Source organism: Homalodisca vitripennis, chromosome 1, assembly GCF_021130785.1.
Source record: "Homalodisca vitripennis isolate AUS2020 chromosome 1, UT_GWSS_2.1, whole genome shotgun sequence".
Lineage (NCBI taxonomy): Eukaryota > Metazoa > Arthropoda > Insecta > Hemiptera > Cicadellidae > Homalodisca > Homalodisca vitripennis.
In genome coordinates, this window is record NC_060207.1 from 175,607,492 (window position 1) to 175,629,669 (window position 22,178).

Genomic DNA, 22,178 nt, shown 5'->3' on the forward strand with positions numbered 1-22,178 from the left:
TAGCTGATGTCTTGATGCATGAAACTCTTTCCCAGAGTTTTCCCGAAAAAATTACATCACACACTTTTTGCTATACACCACACATCTACAGTCGGTGCACAATTAGTCATTTTCAAAATACTAAATTGTTTAAAAACAACATTTTACAGTCTCTAATTCTAACAATATGCAACCTAATTACATCCTGCTCACACTTGTAGCACTCTGAGCAGACCCCAAACACAAAATACGGCTATCTATTGTCAGATGCAGCGTAGAGATGGTATATAAGTTCATGACTGATTATGTAGGTCTACTCCTCAGAACTAAATGTGGTCACAAATGGCTTCTAATTATAGTAGACATGCTTTAGGAAATTTTAAGCATTCATTATTCTAACAACTATGACTTCTAAATCTGAGACTACAGTAAATGGTCTAATACAAGGTCTCTTTCCTATTTTGGGTTCTCTCAGTCTATTGTCTCTGATTCTAGTTGTTGTTTTAAATCTTATTAGTTCAAAATCTTGTGTTATGAGCTTGAGATTAAACATATTAGAACTTCGTGGTGCTATTCTAAAAAGATGGCATGTGGAATGCGAGAATAAAAATCTGCATTTGTTGACTGACTAGAATTCATAAAATCGCGAGAGCACCAACACTTAATAGATAAAATATTTTAGGGATACATAATTCGCCTACAGAAAACAAACAGAATCTTAACGAACTTCTAGGATCTAATTCCCGAACCAAAAAAACATAGAACAGCTCTAAAAAATGTTACTCATACTAATCGTAAAATTTAACTTTTACATCCCCTATTACAGAAGTATTGTATGATCTATAAACAAAAACATTGTAAGGTCAGCGTATGAGTCTCATACTAAAAAGTACACTCTACCAACTCCACAGCAGTGATCTGCTACTAAAAATCTCAGCTATTCGAATAAGCTATTGTAGTTTTAAGTTTAATTTTACTTTAATTTTATTAATCCATTCAGCACTGATAGCCAATCATTTTACCATGACTAAATATATTTAAAAACTGTGTTAATACAGCTTATGATCTGAAAGTTTTCCACTCCAGCAAAAAAATGATGGACCACTGACTTATTAGCAACTGATAACATTCCAGTTAAAAGAACACATCAGCAAATAGAAGAAGAGGAGCCCTCAATGTCTCCTGTCGACTGACTGGTTTGAACTCGCAGTTGAAGTCTTAAAAGTCCTACATGTATGAATTTTGTGCACATTTATCAAGTTTTTATTTTATTGAATTTATGTGAGTTTCCATTATATGTTGCATGTTTTAACTTAGATGAATTGAAAATTAATGACGAGATAATTGCTTTAAAACATGTAGTGAAATTTATATAAAGAAACATTTTGAACTAATACAATATTTTTTGCCTATGAAGTGCAGAGAAAAATCAGAAAAACTGGTAAACATTTTATTGCTATCACAAATTTTTACAATTCAGTCTTAGGTCAAAGGTTAGGTACATTTACCATGACAATGAAACATTTTGTTTAAAAACTATGTAAGTGAAATCAAAACTATATATAATTAATTAAAAGTTAAATAGCTAGTATTATACCTATTGTAGCTTAATATTAACAGATCAGAAAGTACTAATACATTAATTTAACACAATTTTTATTTATTGCACAATACTTAACGAACCACATATATTTCTTTTAAATTTGCAATTGTTATGCATATATATAAACATGAATCATAATATGAAAAGAATATACTGGTAATTTAACATTAAACTAAAATAAGAATATTATATAACACTGAGGAAAGCAAATCTGTATCATATTAAAAAAAAGTGAAGTAATTTAAAATACTTTTCAAACACTTGTCGTTTAATAATTACCCCTATTGTTGGAATGTGTGAGTAATTAATTAACAATTGTTACTACTTGGCAGTGAACACTGAACGGAATGAAATTAAATACATTATTTTCAGAATCTAGCTAATTATAAAATTATGAATGAACCTTTAAACTTAATTTTATAGTAAAATAAATAACTATAAATTATGAAAAACATTCTTAATTGTAAATATGAATTAAAATCGCACAAGGTCTAGAACTGCAAACTTAAGTTAAAATAGAAGTAGTTCAAGATTGGAATACATACAACAGCAGCTTCACAGTTACATTACGCAGTACATCAAATTGAAGCTACATTTCGTGTATCAGACGAAACTATTTTAAAATGTCATAGAATCAGGTACATCTGAGATGACTAAACTGTCTTCCGACATCTCAGTTACTATCTTTCTTATCTTGTACATTGTACGATACAGTTACAAATTCTAAATACAATATTCTTAAAACTATAAGCGCATTCATTGCATTGGTACAGGCACTCAATGAAGCTCGTTTTGTATTGTGTGGAGAATTATTCCTCTGAAACAATGAGAAACACATTAAAAAATGCACAAACATTAAAGGATAAATGCAAGAGAAAAGTATAACTCATTAGCTGTCTTATAATAGTTTCCTCAAACCAAGATTTGGATAATGGTAGTTGTATTACCACATATTCTTAATGCTAGCACAAACCAATATTGATATTTCCGAGGAATAATTAACAAATCAGATACACATTTGGTTATTTTGTTTTAATCCTTTCAAGGCAAGAAAATACAGCACCAAAATTAATGTTAAAATTAGCTGTTTATTTAGGTGGGAGTAAAAATATGTAGGATGTATGTAGTAGTGTGTGTTTTGTAATATTGATAATCACCCTCAAATATATTTTTAAATCTACAATACATATTTGAAATCAAGTTTCTAAATATACAAAAATTTAAACCTTTGTAGTGCTGAAGATGGTTGGTGGAAAATGGTTAGCGCTTTAGTAGAAAACTAACCACATAGCTGGAATACAGATCTTTCTACACGGAGAAAGAATTTTTGGAGAGAGCCCTTGATTAAAAGAGACATGAATAATAATTTACAAACAGATATTTTGACTTGTGTTCTGTTCTCCATAAATATGTACAAAAAAAAATTTGAATCTCAAGGCCGAGTATGGACTGTTGGGGCAGGAATAGGCTGTGTAAAAATATAACTCAAAATGCTGAGAAATTGATCATGACTCTCATACGATCTGAACATAGGCAAATTGGAGTGTGTGTTTTCCTGTAGTCCTGGAGTCTGAAAACAGGTATAGAACCAGTATGCAAGAGCAAACCTAAAAATGTTTTCAGCTCATCAATTGTAATATCCTTACATTTAGTAATTCTAGAGCCTTTAGTTGTGTTGAGCCCACAGTATAACCAAAGAGGATATTTATATATGTAGCAATATATGGAGTCAATAAATACTTGATCAAATAACATTTGATTTTGTTTGCAGTTTGTTTTCTTTAGTAAATGAAACATGTTTGATTCTCTGTATAGCATCCGATGAAAAGTGTTCGGTATCCAAATCTTCACTCTATGCACTCTCTGATTCTGAACTAAAGTTACTGTCTACGTCTTCCTCACTGCTATTATGTAGTTTTTCCATTATAAATATACTATTCAATGCATAGTGTAAAAATGTAAAGCAATATATATATATATTCCTATATATATATATATATATATAATATATATATATAGGAATATTATATAGGAAAAATTGACTTATCACTAAAACAGTACTGACCAAACACAAGGCACAAATAAAAACTACACCTGGAAATAAGTCACTACACTCTCCCTACACACAGACACAACAAGGCAACTGTACTTCCGAAGAGCTAAAGACAGACTAAAATGTAAAATGTTGCTGCACACTACCACCCAGGTTGGAATGGCGCCAGACACCCTGATCCGGGTAACCCATGCTGAGCATGTTAAAATTCAAAACTTTTTTTGCAAAAGGTATTTATGAGGAGTATTCAGGCATCTACTTCATTCACTCTGAGTGTACCAGTTTGTAAACAAGAGTTATCTATAAAACAACTTAATTATAATATGAATCAATAGATTTCCAACAATTATCAAATATGCTAAATGTCCATGAAGCCTGGCAAAATTAAAGAACTTTATTACAAATATAATGAATAATTCAACATAATTATTACATTTATTTATTTAAGTTATCTATACCTACCACAGCTTGTTAGGTATTTTGAAAAATGTCTTACATTTAATGTTATTGCTATATTTATTATTGTTGTATTGTTTTCAGTCATGTATTCGTATTCACTGTTATAACTTTATATTTGTTTGGAGACATTTGCAAACTGATATTGTCAGCCTAAAATGTAAATAGATATAATATTTAAGTGACCTGCACATGCAAGTGCAAATGGGCCAAGAAAAACATTTTATAAATTTATTTTAATTAGTTATTTTGAATTTGTAAAGCCTAGAAATGTTTGTATGTTAAAATGATATTCAGTTATTCTATACTAATTCAAGTGTTATATTATCAATTTTGAAAGTTGTGTTTAGAAATAAAAAGAATACTTCTAAGCTACACTAAATTAAAAGTAGAAATAGAATGAATATCTATACCGTTTTGGGATTAGATGTATTCAAAAAAACTGTAAACGATGCAAGTGGAAAATTCCATAACAAGAAGCATACCATGGATAGTACTCAACATCAACGGTTCTACATTGGACTGAGACTCCACGGTATGCATTGCCCCAGAGTCTTCACCATTGTTGTCCTCTTCATCAACAATGATTGTGAAACTACTAGAGTCCCAAGGATCAGAGATGGCCGAATTTTCATCATTGACTCGCATGGCATCCTCCCAATAACCTCCTTCGGCAGGGATCCATTCGTCATTTTCATTCTGAAAATAATGATATTATCAGTACAACAAGTTGCAGGATAACAGCAATTGAACACAAATAAACTACAGTTAGACATGACTGTTTTAACTGCCAAGAATTAGATAGAAACAATATGTATAAAAAAACACGCTACATAATAAATCGTCAAGTTTCTGTACAAAATACTGAAATATACAAGTAAACCTAAACAAACGAGTTTCTATCAGTAAAGCTCAAATTGTCTGTGTTGTGAATTTAAATAATTAATGTTAAACTAGTATTAAAAATCTGGTAAGGGTTTATTAATCATGCTCCAAAACAGAAAAGTTAGTGATCACAACGTGGAGAGAAAATGACCCAATAAGTAAGTATGTGAGTACATGAAGATGTTGTCGTCTGCTAGAATTTTTGTTGCCATATTTGCATTTTTATTATTCTTAATAATATTTAAAGCTTTGAAGTTTAAGAATGATAAGTATTTAGACAACACATAAATAAAAAGATTTAATTTTAAAATCAGTATTAAATCAAAATTAGTTAATTTAAATTTTACTTACACTACTATCTGTATATGACATGCTTTTCTTCTAATGAACTGTCTAGAATTTGAGGATATTTCAGCAGGCAAAATAACAAAAGATTAATACTACTTTCCTTAAAATAAGTATCTCAGAGCTAAACAATAAGATTCACACAGATGTAACTGATAATATAAAAAATTAGCAATACTATAGATAAAAGGTTTGCACTTGATTACTGTAGCATTTCCTTAACAGGTTGCAACCAATTAGGTCACCCCACTTATCAGTTTAACTAGTATCACTTCATCAGCTTATCTCTCAGCTGTTACCCAAAGTGTTTATCAATAGGCATGTATACCTGAAGTTAAAGGTCAAGGTCAAACCAGCTAATTCACTTAGTCATCTGCTTCATCTTATCTTGCCAATGATAACAATGCTTTCATGATCTTCATGATCTTTGGCTTTGTTATCATTGTTTGTACATGAGATTTACAACTCTTTGTTGAAATATTACAATGACTGTCTCTCTGTTTGCACTGGTAGAATTATTTGAGGGAATTATTGCTTAATAACAATAACTACGTACCTTCGTCATCAATGTTATCAGCTGGTCGGTTGGCAAGCCGCTGTTGCAAAAGAGTAATGTGTTGGAACAAATAATGGGAGCTGAATTGTAGCTTCTCATTTAACATGAGTTCACCTAATGAATTACTTTTAGAATGTTTATAAATTTCTTATTCTTCAAGCGTGTTTAATTTACTGCCTTTGTTACATTGATGTAGCACTTCCATATTTTCATTAATTTTGTTTATTGTGTGGTTCTCATCCACCAAATGGTGAGCGAATGATGAAGTCTGTTTAATTAATTTAGGTTTTGTTAATGCTCTTTAAATCTTTGGCTAAACAACCAGCTGCCTGTCTGAATGATTTAAAAACCTATGGCAATTGGAACAAATCAGTTTACAAACGCTGTCTGAACGTTTTTGTCCCAAGTTCTGAGATTTACATCTCAAAATATTCTTTGGGTGGTTTGTTGTATTAAAGACTAGTTCTAAGCCATGGGGTTTAAGGTTTTTTTTGGTGTAATAATCGGGCAATATATTTTACGATATTTAATTATTTGTTATATCTGGTTACATTCAGTGGTACTTTGTCGGTAAATCAGAGTTATAAGTGGCCACTTTTGGACCTTTGTCTGATGTAGGTTTACGGTTAATGCCATATTCAAAATTATTGTTGCTTTTGTCTTGGGTGAGGTCTAAAACCTTTAATTGATGTGATGTTTCTGTTTCAATGAAGAAATTCAGATTGGAAGCAATTGCGGACATTACCATTAAACAGTACAATAGTGTAATCTACATATCTATGGTAGGTAATAAAATATTTTATTCCTGTATTTATTCCTATCCGACATTATGTATTTGTTTTCTATATGATTGAAATATAAATCTGATAAAAAGACAGATAATGGGAAGTCCAGCACCAATCCTTCATGTTGCATGTAAAATTTACCATTAAACTCAAAATAGTTTTAAAAATTATTACTCTGTAATAATACGGAAAATGAAAGCAGAACAAGAAGTACATATGCCTATGATATATAGTGTTGAGTACAGTTTGAACTGCTTGATGAAGATAGGTAGTTATTGTTATTAGTCAATCCATAGTTCAGGGCTAAATAATATGGAAATTAAGTAGTATTACCCTTATTTACTAAAACATATACCTACATCGTATATAAATATTTCAACAAGATAACCAAATAAATATAAATAAAATGTCAAATAATGGAACCAAAATTAAAGAATCTAACCAATTTCAGGAAACAAAAATGAAAATTGTGTGGAAAAATTTACAGAACAGATTAAGTCAATGAAAAAAATGGCCTAGAGATTGTTTACAAAATCTGACAACTTGTAGATAGATGGGAAAATGTTATGTAAGATGACACAATTAATTTATATTTTGATCTGATCTCCATTAAAATCTCTCAACCTGATCAACCCCTCCATCTCACATGCTTTTAAGTTTTTGGTTTGACTTCAGTTCAATTCTTGACTCCCTTCAATTTCGAAACATCCCTAAACAAAAAAAATCAAATAATCATACAAATTTTAAGTTTTGAATATTTCTCTGTACAAGGTTTGATTTACAATTTATGTACTAATTCATACATATGCACACATTCAAACACAAAATTACATGCTGATTATTATAGAATTATCACACAATTTTATGGTACCAATAAAGGTAGCTTACCTCCTCATCTGATTCTTCAGAATTTTGTAATATATTCTCCTCTTTAATTTCTTCTTCTTCACTGCTAATTTCTGTAAAAAAAACTTTTATTAAATTATTACAGTAGAAAGTCAATAACATCAGAAAAAACAGAAAAAATAGTGAATGAAAAATATGTGCAAGCAGCAGTCTTCCTTATCACACTTTAAAATTGTTTTTCACCAATCAATTCTTACGTGTTTGAGAAGACAAATAAAAGAATCATTCCTTTATTGATATGTCAAGTTAGGTAATTACGATCTTTCTTAAATTTAACATTAAACTCTAATTATGCTTAGTCAGTGCTGAACTTGCAGTCAAAAGTACTGAAGTGATAGCTGTAAATAGTAATTGATCTGGTTTGATAGTAATTATATTCCAATTTAGTAAAACATAAGCATGATACTCTTGCTTTTACATCCTGACAGATCTCTATAACTACATTTTAGAAAGAATTATTAATATACACTTAGATACTAAAACTTAAGATTGAAGTAGAATTAGTATCGAGGAGAATACATATTGACTACGCCACATTACTATTATTACCTGGTTCCTCATCTGGCTCCTTGGTCATCATCAATACATCAAACGGAGACATATTTTTTGTTCTCCGAATGAAATCTTCCACCTCAAATGCAAAGTATTCCTTGAAAGTCTGTCCCTTTGGTACTTCAAACAGATCCTATAAATTAAAATACATAAATTAAATTTGCATGTACTACAATTATAATCTAAAATAAAAGTAGACAACATAGATAGTTATGTTTGTATATTTAAATTTACTCTTTATATTTTATTTACAAACAAAAGATTTTAGTACTAAGCAGCTAAAATAGTTGTCAAAACATCTGATGCTTCTCAACTGACAGTAATGTTTGTTACTCCTGAATTGTGTACGCAAACCTTTAAAGTGGTCTTGCTTGCTTATGCGTTGATGGATTTTATACATAAAAGTACTGTTGGAATTGTAATAAAAGTATCAAAATAGTTGGCATCTTGTAAATTTATTATAACTAAACTGGTTATTTTTTATTTACATTTTCAACAGGTGCCATTTTTTTAAAATAACAACAAAAATATTATGATATTATCTTTAATATTTTCAAAATGGCAGTCATTACAACTTTCTTTTAATATCTTAAAAGCTTGGAACAACATTTATTTAAATTGAATAATAAATAACTAATTTAGAGCGTATTTACTGTTACAAGATATGGTCCACATTGAGGTTTTCAACGAATAGCCAACAATACAAAAGTGAATAAATGCCAGCTCCAGAATATCTTGTGCCTCAGATCCGAGGGGGCCATGTACTAACTACTAACTGGCCTTATTACCATAAACACTTGGCCCAAATTTGGTGCTATATAATTTATTAGTTTTTAAGATACAGTATTAACTTTTTTTATAAAAAAACATACATTACAGACAGACAGATGGGAACTATGAACCAGAAACCAGTGTTCATACAGTGAAATGTGTGTCTTTACCTGAGCAATAATGTGATATTCTTTTGTCCAGAAGGTTACGGGACACCCTGTACATCTATGCTATATAACATGGCATGTGGAAACGCAAACTGTCTCAAGAAAAGTTGAAACTTGGTACAAAAATTGATCTTATAAATATCATAATAAGAAACTCCCAGAATGATACACTGGTTTTGTCTTTGTGCATCATATTTTTCAGATACTAAAAAATATATATGCTAAGTAATAAGTTTTATGTATCAATTATTTTGTTAGAAACCAGTGAAGAATGTAAAATAATAAAGATAGGCACTTACTAGAGTATTGTTTGTTTTACTTATATATACAGTAAATTGAATAGTGTGTATTGTAAATTTTTGTTTTGTAAGTTTCACTCCATGTAGCTTTTACATGACTTGAAATAATAAAATACTGTAAATATACTAAATAGATAGTTTTGTAGTGAACAAAATGATTATGACACACACACACACACACACACACTTGTTTATTGAAATTAAATTAGGCTATTGCCACTTACACAAATTTAATATATATATATATATATATATATATATATATATATATATATATATACATACACATTTATACAATGCAATATACACTTATTTATAACAAAAAAAATTTTTTTATAAAAATGTAAAGTATGTACTCCTTTTTTTGGCAGTACGCATCCATATTGGTGTTTGATGAATTCTTTGGGCAAGAGGAATATCAGATAATGATAAATTGTCACTGTCACTATCAATTTATTCACAACCAAACTCACTTTCCACCGGTTTATAATCATCCAGACTACCTGACAACTAATTTGACAAAGAAAAATCATGCACATCATTTGCCAATATGTCACTTTCATCATTAGAACTAATATTTCCATCATCCAATAGTTCACATATATCACTTAAACAACAAGGATCGCCCATTTCACAACATAACAATTAATCATAAGTAACTAGCCTACATAATAACCTAGCAATAAAGAATGTCAAGGATATACAGTGCATCACCAGCTGCTAAGTCCGTCAGCTGTATGCGGCCTTTGGATCGATATCAGCTAACAACGAGTAATATTACGAATATAAATTGTTTTAAATAAATTGGTATTACAAGTAGAGGATTCGACTCGTGAAAGTTTTATGTCTTTATAACTTAAACGGTTTTCGAGTAATAATATTGGACAGTTGACCGACTTTATCAGTTACAAACAGTATTAATAAACGCCTGTGCCATCGGTCATCAGTCGGAGGGTTAAAGTACATATAATAACCCCAAAATATATTTCTACTGCTGCTCATACTCAAGTTTCTCCACAACACTTCTATTAGCATACTTAATGTAAAGGTCACTTTAAATTGAAACTATCTCATAATAATTTCCTTTCAAGAACTGTAACTAAATCACTCTTACATTTAATATCTTTACAATCAGTAGCAGTGCAATAATCAGATTATACTACTTCACGTTGACTTGTTACGTTTTATAAACATATTTATATTTTTAATTAATATAAAATAATCTACTTCTTAATCAAATATATTCTATCTAATAAAATGCTCATCTTATAAGACAAATAACTATTACAAAATGAAATGAAATAACTGACCTTTATCTTGTTGAGAAGTGCCCTGGCTGGTCGGACCACATCTACATGTGTTCTCTCAATAGACAACTGTTAACAAAATATTGATATTTTTACTGACAATGTGTAAAACAAAGATTGCTGAAAGTATTGGGGTTTTAGTTTTAAATTCCCAACTTTAAACAGTCAATATTTTATTGCAACCATATGTATGCTGCTTTCTGCATTACTCTAACTTTCTGCTATTGTTTACTCAGTTGTTTATTAATATTTTTTATTTATTATATAATTTATTAGTTTTTTTATTATATCTATTGTTTATTAATTTTGTCTCAATAATTCACCAAACACATAATGACATCAGTGTTGAATAAAGATCAAAATGTAAAGATGAGATTTATGAAAATTCCGTAGTAAAACCTCACCAATACTGCTGGTTTGATATTAATAGAATAGAAGCGATATCAATAATTGAATGATTTAATCAATACATAAATAATGTATAAAATAAGTTTTTACAACCACTCTTCCATCGTTTCGAACCTGGTTCCATGTTATAAATTTTAAAATGATCACAATTCAACACTCTGCATGATTAAAACAATAATTGCCAAAAATATAATCCCTTCTTGGAACATGCATAATTTTTCTGTCGAGAAATTGAAATTACTGTAGCAAATATAAGACAGGTTTTGCTGAATTAAAAGAATGTTTTCATGAGAGGAATGGAAAAGTGTCACATGAGAATTTTAACTTTAACCATCTTTTACAGATAGAAAATATTCTTAAAAAACTTCACGTATTAAAAATAAAACAATATAATAGTAGAAATTTTTGTGGATTATTTTTACAGAAATTTGCAGACAGTGTCTGAATGTCCTACATTTTAAGTCAAGACATACAACTGATCATCTACAAATAAGCATGGTGGAAAGGAAAAAAGATGTCCCAGTTTTGTCCATAGCCACTCACGGAGCATATGGCATTATGGCTCTGTTCGGCAGGGGAGTAATACAGGTTATTTTAATTATTGTACAATTTTACTCCAATACATATATATATATATATATATATATATATATATATATATATATATATATATATATATATACATAATATGACAAAAACATGCCAGTATGTCTGTTAAATGAGTATATGCTTCACAAAGTATTGTTCACAAACGAAAACAAAACTATAACCTTAGACTGTACCAAAATATAACAATAACATAAACATCAGCCGTGGCAAGCGAGTAACAGCTCAGAAAATTAGCTGCTCCGTGTTCCATGACTTGTGCAATGGCACACCTATTTCTCCTTCCACCATGACAAAAAAGGGTGAGAAAGCAACAATAAGAATAAGAATAAGAATAAGAATATTTATTTGCCATTCGGCCATAGTAGCAATAGACATCGTCAGGTGTTTAATTTACTTCAAACTAAAAAAAAAAAAATACGGTTTGCCAAGGCACTGGAAATTGACAAACTTAACAGTTTAAAAATATTTTAACAACAACAACAATAAAAACAAGTTAAAAATAGCAAAAATAACAAATATATAGCAACAGCCTTGTCACACAACAAGAAAGCAAGAGCTTACGTCATCAAACCAGCAAGGTGTGTCAAAAAGCAAAACTTAACAATTCTAAAATGAATATAAACAGTAACAAAAAAAGACAAAATAAATTCAAAAATAATAACAGCCATGTGATTAACAGCAAGTCAGAACAATAACAATAAAAGAAACAACAATAACAGGTCAAAATATAGAGTCAGCAATATCACAGTCCATGAACTCATTTAAAGAATAAAAAGGGTGGTTTACTAACCAGTCCATCAGCTTTCTCTTGAAACTCTTTATATCAACTGTATGGGCTTTATGGCCTAATTTATTAAAAAGTGTAATTGACATTGCATTGGCATTTGACTGTGTTTTACTAAGTCTAGCAAAATCTTTATTTATTTTATAACTATTTCTAATATTGTAGGAATGAAGTCTACCTCTTATAACATAATCACCTAGATTAGATTTCACATTGACAACAAGTAAATAAATATATAAACAAACAACAGTGGGTATAGACTCTCTAATGAATAACGGCTTACAACTAGTTCTTTGGTCTGAGTCAGTGAGCACTCGTACAGCTTTCTTTTGGATTAACAGAACTCTATGTATTTCTGAACCATTACCCCAAAAGTTGGAGCCCATACAGTAAAATACTGTTGAAAAAGGCAAAATAAGCACTCCTTAGATATTGCTTAGGAACATTTTTCTTTAGTTGCCTCAACAAAAAAACCACTCTACTAAGCCTTCCACATACATAGTTAATATTATGATCTACCCATGATAGCTTATTATCTAGATAGATGCCCAATAGCTTAACACTATCAGAGAAAGTACTGGGGGAACTCATGTTTTTCAGTGTAAAGCAAATATTTTGTGTTTTGAGATCATTTAAAACAAGTTGATTGGCATTAAACCAATGTAATCACTCTTCATCACCACCCAAGCAGAAGTATGGGATATTGTACTTTAGCATTGAGATTTCCACAATATGAAACCGAATAAAAATGTAAAATAGAACACATGAAGATGCTATATTCTTATAACAATGAGCAAAAAATGAAAATTTGTAAAATATTCTAAATGTCAAAGAAAACTCAACAATGATTTGTACTATTTTTTTCAAATCTCTCAACATTCGTCAAGAAGCATTCAATGCAACCTTCTAAATTTAGCGCATGCTCAGAGGCAAATTTTTGTAAAAATACAAATTATTCATAAACAGTCACCTTTTCTAAAACTTCTATGATCAGAGGATTCTTCTTAAACATTAGTGGTGTCAGTTTCCACGTGAGAGCATTGGTAAGTTTGTTAGCAACTTGATCAGAGAAGTCTGTCAGCCTCACTGCAGCAAACATGTTCAACTCTAGGAGTTGCTTCTCTGTCTCGAGGAAACTGCAATCCATTAATATTATATGTAAAATAAATAAATAAATATATATATATATATATATAATATATATATATATGAAGTTAAACCATTTAAATAAATTCAACACTTAACTATAAATAGTTAACCATTTGAAAAATAAAATGATTGAGAACTTTCTAAGGTATTATAATCATAAACTCCAACAAGCTAAGTCACAAGTAATTTTCAAATGTTCACTGGCACAGTTTACAAGAGCTGAGTTTTCTACACCTTGGATAAGTAGTCAGTAGTGGAGTCTATATGTCTGTGACATAGCCATTGATATTTTGAAAGGCCAGCTGTACCCTAAAGCTGCTTTTCATAACTTTTTAAAAATTTGGCTTTTATGTTTTATTTATTTACTTAAATGTGTACTTTGTCTTAAAATGATACAGAAACAGTAGAATGGGAGGGAATTTATTAGTTTATTAGTATAAGATAAGAAAATGACAACAAAGAGGAAGGGCTGTCACATTACAAAGAATTTTTGGCAACAGTTTATCACTTTCAAGATCAAGTGTGACGTGACAAGTGTGCTAACTAGAAAAAAAAAAATTAAAGGCTTCTTCCACGAGAAAATTTGTTAGACCTCTTCAGTAATGATTCTGACAGTAAGATGATTTATTTTTATTTATTTAATTTTTTGCTTTTTGTTTGAAGTTTGCTTTACTGTTATAACCTACTCGTGCTTTCCCTGGTAGATGTAACTTTAAGATTGTATGGTTTTAAGAATGTTTCTTTTAAACCATAGAAAACTCCTTCCCAAGGAAGAAGAAGATCGAAGATTATGGAATGTCATGGGTCGAAGTGCTATAGATCGAAGTGATCACTTCATGACAACTTTTTGGCTCCTATAGTTATTCATGTATAATACATTGTTATTTACTGTACAATAAATTACAAAATACAAATAACAAAAGCGAGGTCAGGTCATTAGTGGCTGATGAGAACTCAGCCTAAAAGAAGACATGGACAACCTTTCCCAAGGATTTCATGAATAAAGATAAGGTGTTGTTACATATAACGATGGCAAATGTTCTAAATCATATTATTCTTTCAAATCTTCCATCGTCAATAACAAACTTGAAATAAAGGACATTGGACATAGCACTCAAATAATACAAATATTACAAAAAGCCAATACAAAACAAATCAATGTTTTAATTAGTTAACAAACAGTCTTGTGGGATTTCAGATGTAAACACAGCAGACAATGTGATAAACATAAAACTCAATATTATGTTATCTGTTAGACTTTTATTACGGGTAGTTTGACATGACCATTAGATATTAGGTGATTAACAGCTGAAGTAGTACTCCTGTTATCAGTAAGATATGTTGGTTGGATTGGTAGGTAGATTGTCCTGATTGAATGCAATCTGCTACAGGAAAAACCAATGTAGTCAAGTCTATGATTGTTATTTCCAGTCAATGAAATTGGTTATTTCCCTCGACAAGTTTATTGTGGGCAAATCTTTTTATTTTCTCTGTAAGCTATTTGTTTATAACAGAATACCATTCAGTTTTCTTACTAAATGCTAGTTCATTCACAAATGTATGGTCAATCCATCAAAGAAATAAACATGTGGTTATGAATCTTAACATGTAAGTACTATTAAAATTAGGTTTTTAAATGTGATATTTTTTAAAAATAAAACTGTATGTTTATATGATCTCTACTTATCAGCAATATTCTTAAATTTTAAAAATGAAATGAATCTTACGTTTTACTTATAAAAGCACTTAAAATTGTAAAATATAACAATAAAAGTTGTAACTGAACTGTCACTGTCAAGTACTGTGTTTAAAACTAAAATCTACAAATAGATCAACTATATCTAAAATCTAATGTCAACTATATAGATTCAATGTTAACCCACCAGTGGTAAGTTAAAAAATTTCTGACCTAGCGTAACATTACTTACAAATACAATTTAATGTATTCAAATTATGTAAAAATCTATAAATATTCATGCCAATAAATATGTCAGTAACAACAATTTTACACTGTGTATAAAATCTTAAATGTGCTGTATATTTATATTTTTAAAAATATTAAATTTTATTCACAAATCGGGAGCAACAAATATATCAAAACAGTTGATGCCTTTCAAGTGACAAAATGTTTGTTGCTTCTAGCTTGTATGAGCATACCCATAAAGTGGTTGTGCAAAATTTCAAGATAGTTGGTATGTTGTAATTTTGTATAACAATATTAGTTTTTTGTGTTATTTGGCTTTAAATTTTTCAATAGGCACCATTTTCTTAATATTAATGCAAATCATACCATTATTTTTTGTAATTTTCCTCTTATTTATCTCAATTTATGTGCTAAGTTTGATACCTGTAGCCTTATTGGTTCTAGAGATAATTCTTTTAATAAAAATACAAAATGGCGGCTCATAGCTAAATGACATATTTCTCAACATATATTTATGGGACATTTCTAGTTTGAAATGATGAGTACCATCAGCCCCAGTAGTTTGTGACACTGGTTCCTGAACTCCCTGTACATACTTGTGTATGTGTGTGTGTTTTTCACATATTGACTGTGGGGGGATGCATCTAGTTACTATTCTGGCTGTCTTATAGTCGATACATGTGTCATGCCACAGTGAAGGTTTTAAATTATAAAAAAGTATTGTTAGGAATTACATAACAAAAAAATACTTGCATTCATACTGCTAGTCAGAGGAATAAACTTATTCAACACTGACTGTAATAACATAAGTGACTATGATATCATCAATACTGATGAAATAAAATAAGACTAACCTCATGTGGTCAGCTAAAGCAGTATCTGAATCTGAAGATCCATTATTTGAGCCAATTTTTAACTTCTCAAAATGTTTGGCAGCATCAGCTGAGACAAGAGCTCTCTCTGCAAAATGTCGTCTCTCCACATTTGGGTCCAGACCATCAGGCAGGAAACTTCCATTCTCCATATCGTGGAACATGCGACTAACGTTGATCTTGGTCGCATCGTCAAACTGCATACGAGCGTACTCGGACTGCGACAGACAGGTTGGCTGGGTAACTAACAACACTTATAATGTTGGAGGTGATTATTTAGCTTATTTCATGCTGCAATTTTGTAAAATCTACTTTGACCCTGCCATAATGATAACTCTCCCCACAATTTTACTATGGGTTAATTTTGATTTTGAGCTTTCTACCAATTTTAATTGCTTACTAACCCATTGAGAAAGAAGTAAAGAGCAGCCAAGATGCCTTCAGTCTCTAGTTACATGAATTTATAGGGATTTACAGTAGTTGAATTGCTATAAAACAAAAAAGTATTAGGTAGCAAAATAATTCTTTCACCATAGTATTTGGTACTAAATGGCAAATATAAACTGTATATAGCTAGTTATATATTTAAATAATTATTACTCTAACATTTAATTGTAAAAGTTAAATTTTTACAATAATAACAGATAACATTTTAATGGAAAATACATTATGGTTTTCAACCAATAAAAAGAAACTATTTTTACTAACTATCAAATATATATTAGTTGCAGTAGTTTTCGAGAAATACTATAAAGAACATAAGGCGTACTTCTAAAATGTTATCATACAACATAAAAGTATATTTGTTTATAATAATTTATCTATAACATAACTCATGTACAGCTTGTTTACAGAATCCTGGGCCATGGCAGTACAGATAATACAAATTAGGTTAAGGAGATAGGCTTACTCTTGTTAAAAGTAAATCAAATCTGTACAAACATGAAAACAAATTCTTACATTAAACCAAGTGGGACGTCCATTGTTTAGGTCTACTTCATGGCGCTGGCCTGCTGGTGTATAGCCGACCATTTTCCCTGGAGATATGGGCGGTGGGTTGACCACAGGCCCTAAGTTGTACTTCTCTATAACAAGTGTGCAGGAGCATTAATGTTATTTTCTTTCAATACACTTTAACTGCTCCTTCCATCAACGAACAAATTCTGAACAAGTAATCATTCCAATTCACAAATTTATTGCAATTTTTATATACAACTTGTTATACAGCTACTTGAAGGTTGGATTTTAAGAATAGTTTAAGGTCAGGGAGGATTGGAATAGGTTTTTTTCATTACTTGATGTTGAAATAATTACTTTCATGCCAGGAGTCTTTTAAAGACATCCATTTCTCCCATGACAAATTTTGTTCTGAGAAACTAGATTCCCGTAGCCTATCAATATAAAGAAGACCACGTTTCCAATGCCACATAAAATTGTAGGATCCCTGGTTAAACTGTTTATTGGGCATCCCAATTGGGCATTATGTTAAGTCATTAATGAAACTTGCTAAGAAACAGTTATTCTTAGTAGCTACCAAGGCTACACCCTATTCACTCATTTATATTTAAATACTATCAATTCTCATCTTCCATTCATACCCACAGTTAATTAATGCAACCTTTACTCAATTTTGACTTTTTAATTACAACAGTTCAAAATAAATTTCCAAACGAGAAAACAAATTTAAAATGTTTATGACCTCTCCATAACAAATTATTGGCATTTACAGTAGATATAGTAAGTATCTGAGTTGTATAAGTATACAGGTCAAGAGTGATAGCTTAAAGGAACAACATGTTTTTTAATGATTTATGACTTACAAAGACAAGTTTTATTAATGAAATTAAATATTAAATATATATATATATATATATATATATATATATATATATATATATATATATATATATATATACTGTATATATAATATATTGCCACAATGTAATATACCTGTTCAGTAAAAGTGATTCAATACTTTGGGATTTTGTCCTACACATAAAAATGAGCAAAAAAGTTTATATCTGTCTGTGTTTATATTTTAAAAAATTATATCTTTTGAACCAGTTAAGATAAAGTTATGAAACTTGAGAATAGTATTAACCTTTGGTAGACCTTTTTGAAAATAAAATATTAACAAAATCCTTTTGCCGATTTAAAATTTTTTATACCGATTTTAGTACCTTTTTCAAAGAAATCCGTCAATGCATAACCGAACACAATCACTTTATAGGTATGCTTGCAAAAGCCAGGAGCAACTAAGATTTTATCTTTTGATAGGCATAAGCTGTTTTAGATAGGTTATACAAATATTACAAGATACCAAGTATTTTGAGAGTTTTATGACAATTCCAACGGATACTATATACAATCCATCAATGGATACTATATATTTCCATACACAGATTGATTCTGAAAAGTCTCCTGTCTTGGTTATACTATAGAAGACTTAATATAAGGTTCTACTAAAAGGATAAATATTTTAAATATAAACTTCAATTTGTGTTTAAAAAATAGTTAAAAGCTATGTTGAATCCCGTATATAAAAAATGTGTTGTCTTGCCAGTTTAGTAGTTTACTCAAGTTAGTATTTCTTGTTAACTTCGAGTTGAGAGTGATTTAAGATAAACTTAATATGGACATATTGTGCTTGCTTGTTGCCAATTTCATTAATATTTCACTTGTGAAATAACATTTGGGGTTTAGTTAAATAATTCAGATACAGACTTACAGTTTTTCGGAAGAATTTTTGCACAGTAAGTAATATTTGTAAGTTAGTTACCACTTGAAATACACTTTTTGTCTGGAGTCACTAACTTGTTTGGTAGTAGCCATATTGATTTTTAAAAGGTTGATTTTTTAAATATTCAATAATTTCATCAAATATTCACACTCCTTGATGTTTTGATTTTGACTATAAACTAGTATTAGTAAAATAATTCATTTTTCATGATGTATGAACTTAAATTTTAGTAGTATGTAACTAGAACTGAATATAGCCCATTCAGATTTTTACTTATGTACGTTGTAGTTAATTGTTTTGCTATCACATAACCACAAAGCACCACTGGTAACCATTGGATATTAATAATGTAAAGTCATAAGTTTAAAAACAAATGGTCTATAACTATTCATTTTAAAACAATTCAACTGATGGCACTTACTGTTTGCAGGATGAAGTCGACACTGTCTGGCAACTACCATGTTCTCCTTCTCAACCCGTCTTCGTTTGGTATCCGGACTTTCTGAGGGAGGCATCACAGCTCCAGACAGCAGCTGCACGGGAACATCGGTGTATCGATCTACAACGTTTGGATCTATCTTTATGTCGTACTTTAGCATGTTGGTGCCCACACTGCCGATGATTTCTTTCTGTTCTTTCTCATCCTTAAATGAAAACTTGGCCAAATTTCTTTTATTACAAAGTTTTTTAACAGTTTTTAAACTCTTCACGTTAGGCCTGGGTTGTTCACAATCACTATCAGAGGTATCTGAGTCCTCAAAATATTTGGCTACAGGTTTTCTGTTTCGTACTCTCAAGTAATATGGGACTGGTATTTCTTCTGAATTTGAATTCACCTTTTTGCCATCAATTTTACATTCTCCTTCTGAATTAATATTCAAAGTTAAACCAAAACATTTCCTCTTTTGAAGTGCAGCGGAAGGTTTGTTCTCAATATTGGTGTTCAGATCATTGAGTTCTCTGTCACGACTTGAATGACTTTGATCCATATTTAGTGTAAATCGTGGTTTTCTCTTAAATAATTGTTAATGTCTGCCTTTAAAATAAATTATCACTCAATTACTTTTTACACCAAAAGTTCTTTAATCACGGAATTGGATTCAATATAAACCTGAAACAGAACCAAAAGCTAATAATCAGACTAGAAGTGTAGAATAGTAATTTCACCATACAAATCTGACAGCAACAAATCTGCTAGATTAACATACAAAAATAAACTTAACACTAATAATAGATTTTTAGACACCAGCTTTCCCAAAGTTCAAAGGAGCCAAATTCAAATCAACATATATTTTGTTCTTAGAGAATTTCAAACAAAGTATTAAAAAAGTTTCAAAACAACCAAGATTGAATTGAGCAGAAATTATTTCATCTCCCTACAAGGGCGGATCCAGGATTTTTGTGAGGGGGGGGGCGGTCTGAGATTTTGGGAGATTTTTTTACACATATGATTCATGTTGGTAGTCAAAGCTCTGTAATTTGACATATAATGTTATTATTGTATACTAATGAAAAAAAGGCTAAAGTGATAAATGAAAACAATGTAATATTTCCAATAAACTGTATATAATCTGACAAAAGTTGTAAAAATACAAAATTTTATCTTTAAAGTACAAAATCGAGTCTTCTGTTTTTTTGGCTTGCAAATCTGTTAATGACTTTTTTCGGGGCATACTTCGATGTCCCTGTGCACGTTTAGCAGAGCGAGTCCAGTCAACCTATCCTCTGCCATCCTTGTTTCTGATCCATGACTTCAATTTTCTCAGAGTTGAAAAAGATCGTTCTGCCGTTGCTTTTGGAAAAAACAATAAGTTCTAACAGATTGGCAAAAAAGGTCAAATGTTTCATACCAATGAAAAAAATACTTTTTACTAAACAACCACACACGATTTAAGAAAATACTATTAGTTTTACTGGGTTTTAGAAATTATCTGCTAATAAATAATTTTGAAAAAATAGTATAAAACAAAAATTACTTACCTATTGAAATTGGAAGAGTAAGCAGAATTTGTACCAAAGCCCTTAGAAGAGGGTAGCTGTTTTCATTTAATGCTTCAAAACATTTCATTGCTTTAGTTATAGTCTTAAATTCATTATAATTAGGAATGTTCTTGAGGGAGCATACTTCGTTCATAAGTTTCAGTAGCATCGTGTTTTTTGTTCAATGACACTAAACTGCAATACTTCATACATATGGGCTCAAAACTAGATTTCATATCCACTATTTTGTCCAAGTTTGTCGGAACGGTTAGGTTCAGCATATAACACTCCAGTGAATCGCTTGAAAATCTATCTGTCATATCTGCAATAATGTTATCCAGGATTGTTATGTATGCGGATTTTTTTCCAATGTTGTATTGTACATTCCCGACTGTCACTGGACGTTGAGGGGTAGTTTGGTTTATTTACTTGCTGTCCCACAATTCTTGGAATACGAACTTCTATGCCCATAGACTCCATAGTCTTTTCAGCAGTATTGAAAATCAGAGAAAAGAATTGATCAGGATTTTGCCTTTTATTCTGAAGTACTTTTATTGTGTGCATTACTTTGTCTCTTGCTGAACACAAGTCTATGGTTTCTGACTGAAGATATTTACTAAGAACACAGGTTGCATCCGTTATATCACTAAGACAATGCATAGTTATTATAAACTCGCAAGTGGAGATAGAGCACAATAAGCAATTTGCTTTGCTTGCTGTTGAGCTATCATTCCACTTTGAGACAATTTTAAGTGCCTCGGCTATTTTTGTTAGGTCTTCTGTAAACTCAAAAATTGATTCATGCCGTTCTACCCAACGGGTCTCACAATATCCTCTCATTTGATGTCCCAGTACTTTTTTCAAAATAGAGTTCCGTTTGGCCGAGGAGGTGAAAAATCTAGAAATCTCTTTTACAGTGCCTACTGCATTTCTCACGCTTTGGACTTTATTGCACTTTGAAATAGCCAAATTCAATGCATGATTACTGCAGCCACATAAGGTGCTGTTTATGGCAATTTTTTAAATTTCTGTCACTGCTCCTCGCATG

The 22,178-nt window shown here is 30.5% G+C and overlaps 1 protein-coding gene and 1 long non-coding RNA gene across 3 annotated transcripts; one reads left to right on the top strand and one right to left on the bottom strand.

Annotated features, from left to right (window-relative positions):
• Positions 1–1,415: 1,415 nt before the first annotated feature.
• On the bottom strand, positions 1,416–20,139 carry LOC124352759. 2 transcript variants are annotated; one of them, XM_046802420.1, is made up of 9 exons: positions 19,572–20,139; positions 17,371–17,495; positions 16,393–16,628; positions 13,436–13,601; positions 10,668–10,733; positions 8,118–8,253; positions 7,551–7,621; positions 4,577–4,790; positions 1,416–2,399 (listed from the first exon to the last, which is right to left on the bottom strand). In XM_046802420.1, exons 1-9 carry the CDS (start codon positions 20,137–20,139, stop codon positions 2,392–2,394), a joined length of 1,590 nt encoding a protein of 529 aa, XP_046658376.1. In that variant the 3' UTR covers positions 1,416–2,391. The 2 variants fall into 2 exon arrangements, with proteins under 2 accessions (XP_046658376.1, XP_046658375.1); XM_046802419.1 differs by having other exon boundaries at positions 4,505–4,790.
• On the top strand, positions 14,952–20,497 carry LOC124352761. The gene is made up of 3 exons (XR_006921534.1): positions 14,952–15,222; positions 16,475–16,678; positions 19,581–20,497. It is a non-coding gene; the product is annotated as an uncharacterized LOC124352761 (long non-coding RNA).
• Positions 20,498–22,178: the final 1,681 nt, after the last annotated feature.

Coding starts and splice junctions, on each gene's coding strand:
- LOC124352759 (XM_046802419.1), bottom strand. CDS start 20,139: ATGGATCAAAGTCATTCAAGTCGTGACAGAGAACTCAATGATCTGAAC. Junction 17,496..19,571: donor TCGACTTCATCCTGCAAACA/GTAAGTGCCATC, acceptor CACTTGTTATAG/AGAAGTACAACTTAGGGCCT. Junction 13,602..16,392: donor GCTTTAGCTGACCACATGAG/GTTAGTCTTATT, acceptor AATGGATTGCAG/TTTCCTCGAGACAGAGAAGC.